Raw genomic sequence first — 6716 nt, 5'->3', positions numbered from 1 at the left:
TATATATATATACATTATTAATAAGTATGATATACAGATTATGGGTCTCAATAATGAATCGGACCGATCATTATCGAGGCCCATAATCTGTAATCATCGTGAAAATTGGGCGTGAATCGGACTGCAGCCCTGGAAAGTCCGGGAATTTCGAAAGAATTTTTTCTACGTTAGTAAAAAATCTTGAATATGTTCATAAAGTCTGATACTTTTCAGTACTTATATATATATAATTTTTTTTTAAACGTGCACATTCAGGGCTTAAAAAAGGTTGCAACATTTTCTTTTTAATGGGATGCAGTTTACTGATCGAACGTGGTTTTATTTATGGATCCATTAATCCCTTGATAACTGCATAGATTTTAAATTTATCCACTCACGAACAAAATTGACTATTTTGATTCGTTCCTTTTGTTTAATCCGAAATAGTTAATTAATAAACCATTTTTTAAAATTGTTTATACGTTTGTAACATTATTACTTATAACATTATTTATAACATTATTTATAACAAGTTTTCAAGATATTTTCCATTCTGTTGTATGCATATAACGACTTGATCAATTATGTCGTTTGTATTTCACTGTTACAGTCTTTTTATTTATAGTTTATAAGAATCTAATAGAAATTGAAGAAGAAATAATGACCCAACTACATTCTGCTTTCGTAATTGTAGTTAAAGAGATATGCTATAGCGAAGTATAAAACGACACAATTAATCGAGTCACGTTACATCAAAATGGAGATTTTGAAAATTTTATAAATAATTAAATTATAAATAATTAATATTTGTTAAATAAGGATACCCGGGGAATACCCAGGAATCCGAACATGCCCTTGGAAGGAATCCCTAGCGTCTCATATACCAAATAGAAACCTGAGAAAAGATACGAAAGCTTTTTTCCTGTAAAATATCTTGTGCATTACAGCCCTCTGAAGAAGTCAACTAAACAACAATTCACTTCTTTGCATTGATGGAAATAAATCGAAATCATTAAAATCTTCATTAATATGATAGATTTTAGTTATTTCAGCAAATTATTTTTATCAGGAACACCGCAAAAAATGAATATTATTGTGTTTTCCCTCAATATTTCTCGGTGTCCCTTCAAAATATTTTTTAAGGCCTATGATAATTTATATATTTTTTGACTTATGCAAATTAGGCCCAATTCTATATAAATACACAAAATCAGACTTCATGAATACATCCACATTTATAAAATCACACATGAATAAAAATACTCTACATAAATATATATGTGCGCAGCACTCAACAGTCAGGAAGATATGCGTATGTAATCTAAATTAAATTATATAAAAGAGAACATCAAATCTCAAAGAGATATGGCAGATACTTAGATTCTATGTTCACGAGTTCTATATTTCTTTATCTCTTGATTTTATATAAGTGTGCCAATGGATATATTTATTCAGAATCATAAAAACTACAACATATCAAAATGGAATAATTATATCGAGTCATTTTTTCAAAATAAGCATGTGGAATATTTTGACTTGTGGCATTATTTTCAGCATCCAAAAATCTATAAGAAACATTTTGACTAGTTCAAAATAATAAAAGAGAAACTTTTTGTAAATTATTGTAATCAAATAAAGCAAATGAGAATTAAAATTCTTGCTAAAGTTGCTCGTTCCATCATTATTGGAGCAAATCATCCTCGTGAATGAAGTTCCACTGCAGCCTCAATATATATCGGATAAGAATTGTCGGCGGAAAGGAGGGCGGAATACATAGAAAGTGAGAACATTTTCTCGCATCCATTTACATATTATACGCCACGTAGATAGGATCGAGCTGGTCCGCGAGAAAGCCATCACGCAAATGCATCCGTTGCTTCTCACCGCGCGAATTAATGGGTACCACACCGGGGTCCACTACAACTACTACGCCAACTACTAAATGGTGTTCCTCGAGCACAGCACTCGTCACCAGAGCTACAAGATCGAGGGCTTCGCTTTCACTACCGTCCAATTCTACCACTACCACTAGCAGATTGGTCCATGTGAACACAGCGCTGAAAAAAAATACGATAATATAACAGATTATTAGTAGCGAATCGCCAATACAAAAATTAAGAATAAAAGAATATAGATTCGCAAAAGTATACGACTAGTATTACAAATTATCAAAAGATTAAAAAATATTTAAAATATTGAAATTAGACTTCAAAAGAACTTACCATTCTGCGATTTTCTTGTGACACCGCATGACACTGTTTTCGATGTCTATTGGATGATAGCGCATACCTCGTAGTAGGATAGCCTCGTCGAGAGCGCCAACGACGAATACGGCATCATGAAGTTCCGGATCGCTTGGAATGAGATCAGCCTCGGGCACATTAGTATCACCGGGTACGTCGCTAATCACTGACTGCTGGATACTCTCGGTCCTTCTTAAGAAACCAAGATAGCCAGTTCGCGCATAGACTTCGCTTGTATTGCCAGTAACTAGTCGCGCGTTAAAATGATCAGCGTAATCGCTCTCATCGCCATAGATTGTAAAATAACCGCTCGCGTTGTGCGATGATTGTACCCAGATTTCACCTAGATGCGAGTCACCACATTGACCTTTGGTTTCAGGATTCGCGATGATTACTTTTACTCCAGGCAGTAATTTGCCCGATTCCATCAAGCACAGAGAATGTGGACTGCCTCGTTCTACCAAAGACACTCGATCATTACGCAATGCACGAAGGTCTACATAGACTGTCGAGGGCTCCGGACTGGACGCTCCCTAGTAAAAAATAGGATCAAAAAAGTAATAATATATAAAAATAGGTCTTCAAAATCCATATATAAATGCTTAATCTCGACAATCAATTTTACCTGTAAGCAAATGGCAGTGTTTACTCTACAGCCAAATGAGGTGGAGACTGCGCGCGGACTCAGACCGAGTGCGGAGAATAGTTTACTAAAACTCGTTGTTAATGCGATCCGTGGTCTTTCCTCGGCGACGACGACACATGTTCTAACACATGCCAGACTGACGCCTCGTGCCTTGAGCGTGTGTACCGAGGAACCGAGTCCCTTCGTGCACAGCTCCATAACACCGTACGAGCAAAAAGTATCTCTTACTCTAGATTGACTGACTGCCGACAACCAAAGTGCAGGATTGGCTTCCACCTGGCAATGATAACAAAATGATTAAATTAAATATCTTCATTAGTCGATTTTCATTTATTATTATTAAAGTTTTTTAATGAGCATAAGAATTGTGGTACTTGCCTCCGATGGTGGTATAAGTATAGAATGATGTCCACTATATATACTGCTGAGACACCATAAGGCAAAACCAAGACCCGAGTATGGATCCAGGCAGAGAGCGATGTGTCTGGAAGGATAGAGTTCACACGCTAGCTTCATGGCACGACACAACGAAGTAACTGCTGCATGAGACATCTTGATACCAGCGAGCATGCCCGTTGTCGAAACACTGAAGTCGAGATAGGCCAGCATTTCCGCGGTCGGTGCTCGATACATTACCGGTAGTTTCTTCTTTGGCATGTCATCCATATCTAAGATCATTGGCCAACTCTTCACGTCAACCACGTTGTTTGCTTCCTATGCATAGCAACAACACCAATCAATCAAAATGTATACCTTCGTTACATTCTAATGGATATTATAATCGAACATTTTTAATTACCTTTGTCTTTAATAATTTGAGTAGATTCTGATTAGTCAACACGAGGACAGATTTACTGACGTCCACAATCATGCGAACAGTCGGCAAGGTCGTTTGGAGATTTTGAGGATGAGGTGGCCTGATGGTTACCGGCACAGCGCCAACATATAAACAGCCATAAAACGCGCATATTAGATCAGTACCAGGTGGGAAAATAAGTGCTACATGATCTCCAGTATTAATCCTCCCTCGATCCAAGAGTAGATTCCCAATCCTCTCAGCTTTCTTATGCAACTGCGAGCAGGACAATGAGGTAGCCACGGTGCCCTTCGCGTTTAACGACGTAAATATCACATGATCCGAAGTACTGACAGCGCGCCACCGTAGAATTTCGGAAATGAATTGGTACTAAAAGAATAATAATATAATAAATAAATATTGAAGTCACTTTTTCTGCCTACGTATGTGGGCTTTTATTAAGTTTCATTGAACTTACGAACCTTTTTAGCATTATCACTATCTTCATCTAAGACACCCATATCTCGTCCCTGGGCAGAAGCCAATCGGTTGCCTTGGACAATATTTCCTACCATAACACTGGCCGGTCCAACATCTGCAACAGAATCCCCCGCTACACGCCCCCGCACCATTCCGTTAGTAAACCAACACAAACACTCAACCCAATAATGAGTAGCTCACATACTCTCCCCTGACTGAGGCCGGAAAAATCAAAGCTAGAGCAATCTGATTTTCACCATCGGAACCAACAATACAAGCGTTCATGGGACTTCTGCTTCACAGGTCTAACTTGCTTTAACATGCATTCACGAATCTTTGGATCCATGGATGCTTGAATTTTCAAATATCTTTCTTTTAATCGAACAGTCCAAACTAATTGAACACAGATCCCAGATTGATTACGTTATACATTAAAATACCGACGTAAAAAAAAAAAAAAAAAAAAAAAAAAAAAAAAAAAAAAAAAAAATTTTTAGAAAAAAAAAAAAAAAAAAAAAAAAAAAAAAAAAAAAAAAAAAAAACTGAATGCAAGAAAGTAAAAAAATATGATATTTCTAGCGATAAAATAGTTCAGCAGAAAGCAGAACCTCCTGTTAATCGCTGAAATCAATTTGCACTTAATTAAGATACTAACAATAAGAGGTATTCAGAACTCAGCCAAAAGAAAGAAAGCTAACTAAATAGAATGACATGCTAAGCATACATAATTAACTATAAGGATTATTAATAAAACAAAATATATAACTTTTTCTATATTTTGGAATACGTAAATGAATTCAAAGTAATTTCCCAAGAAGATATAACAATATTATTACGTATTCCATATCTCAAAAAGATGTACATTTGTACTTAATCATTAAAAAATTCACTTTTGTGAGATATATATTTAGCCAATATTTAATTAATACAAATATTAATTTGATTAAGAGTCGACAGAAGTGATGAGGCAATTTATTTATACCTCATTTGTGATGAGTGCAGATACATATCAGTACTCTATCATATTTTCGTAGAAGAAATATTTCACAATAAAACGTTTTGGCTCATGTTTTACGAAACTACGAAGCCTGAAGAGTCGAATTTTGCAATTTTATTTTTAAAAAATATTATAATAAATAAAATAATTTGCACTTTACTTACGGTGTAGATATAATCAAGTTGAACTATATTTTGTTTCGTAGAAGCAATGTTTTATCATAAGACCTTTTTTGGCTTTATGAAATTGCAAAGTCTGCTAAAGAGCTAGAGTTTACAATTTGGATTTTAAAATATTATAATAAATAAACTTATCTGCACTCCAACTACATTATGATGTAAATCATAATGTGAGATATATATACAGGATGCGTCACAAAAATCTGGACAAATTTCAATTTAAATTTTCCGCTATATTGTGCCTCCGCCAGAGATTATTGTTGACATCCGAGAAAGCCTGATGCTTCTAGTAAACAGTCATATTCTCAAAATGATCGCGATGTTGAAACCAAGTACGGAGTATAATTGAAGAGCCGCGATTATCGAAGGCCTTCGCGTTGGGCGTTCAGTAATGAAAATAATTCACAATTCTTTGAGTAGATCAACGTTTTATGACGTTGTGGCGAAATATACGGCTTTAGAACAGTCCAACAGAGATTCCAGTATGCGAAGAAGAGTTACTCGAAAGAACACACCGTGAGGACTCTCGCAGTCGTTGAAAGGGCGCTGATTTCGGATGACCCAGGGCAATCGTTGCGAAAATTAGCATCAATTGTTGATGTAAGCGAGTCAACAATGCGTCGATTGCCGAGGAGGACCTTCGATATAAATCATACACATTAAAGATACAGATGCTCTCTGAGATAGGACAAGCCGAGTTGCTCGCCTCGGTTCCCATTCTGGCCTCCTAGATTTAAATCCCTTCTACTACGTGAAGTTGAAAGAGTCAAACAAGTCTCGGCATCCTAATATGACGTCATTAAGGACCGCTAGTATCGGCATAGACAGCGCTGCATTACAGCGTGCGTGCGCACGCTTCAGACCGAGAGGCCGTCATTCAAGCTAATGGGGGATACATCGAATAATTGTGCTCTACAGGGATTCCCCAAGTATCATGTAAAAGGATTTTTTGTAATATTTAATTTTTCATTAAAAATATTTTGTTTAAAGAAATTGTTCGATTTATCCAGATTTTGGTGACGCATCCTGTATATATATTAAAAAGAATTTCCATTTTTCCCAATATTTTTTTTTCAAAAAATCACTCTTTAGATGCAAGCATAATTCTCTTGATTACGAACATCGCAATTACATTATGATTTTCAATATTTTAAAGTTGTAATTTTGGACAATAAAAAATTCGTTTTCGGTAGAGATCTCCACAGTGACTCTTGCCGACCCTTAAAGAGATATTTTATAAGAAGATAAATAGATAAATTTTATTGTTATTCTTACAACACATATACTTTGAAACATCGGTATATATAAATAAACATATTACACTATGTGTGTGCCAGATTTTTGAAGCCTACCAAGAATTTCATATATATATATATATATATATCTGTAGGGATTA

At 35.5% G+C, this 6716-nt stretch overlaps 1 protein-coding gene across 3 annotated transcripts in view; it reads right to left on the bottom strand.

The window, feature by feature from the left end:
• Positions 1–1523: 1523 nt before the first annotated feature.
• Positions 1524–6716, bottom strand: part of LOC108686626 (disco-interacting protein 2) — a 46833-nt gene continuing 41640 nt past the window's right edge. For 2 of the 3 annotated variants that reach the window (XM_018192041.1, XM_018192043.1), the window contains 6 exons: positions 4147–4277; positions 3668–4054; positions 3247–3582; positions 2848–3144; positions 2202–2755; positions 1524–2036 (listed from right to left, as the gene is read on the bottom strand). In XM_018192041.1, the coding sequence (XP_018047530.1) occupies positions 1784–2036; positions 2202–2755; positions 2848–3144; positions 3247–3582; positions 3668–4054; positions 4147–4277 (1958 nt within the window). In that variant the 3' untranslated portion in view covers positions 1524–1783. The remainder of the gene's footprint in view (positions 2037–2201; positions 2756–2847; positions 3145–3246; positions 3583–3667; positions 4055–4146; positions 4278–6716) is intronic. The other variant, XM_018192042.1, reaches the window with a different exon arrangement.

This window comes from Atta colombica, unplaced genomic scaffold (assembly GCF_001594045.1).
Source record: "Atta colombica isolate Treedump-2 unplaced genomic scaffold, Acol1.0 scaffold187, whole genome shotgun sequence".
In the NCBI taxonomy this organism is placed as follows: Eukaryota; Metazoa; Arthropoda; class Insecta; order Hymenoptera; family Formicidae; genus Atta; species Atta colombica.
The sequence above is the reverse complement of the archived record's forward strand: the minus strand, read 5'-3'. Positions and strand labels throughout refer to the sequence as shown.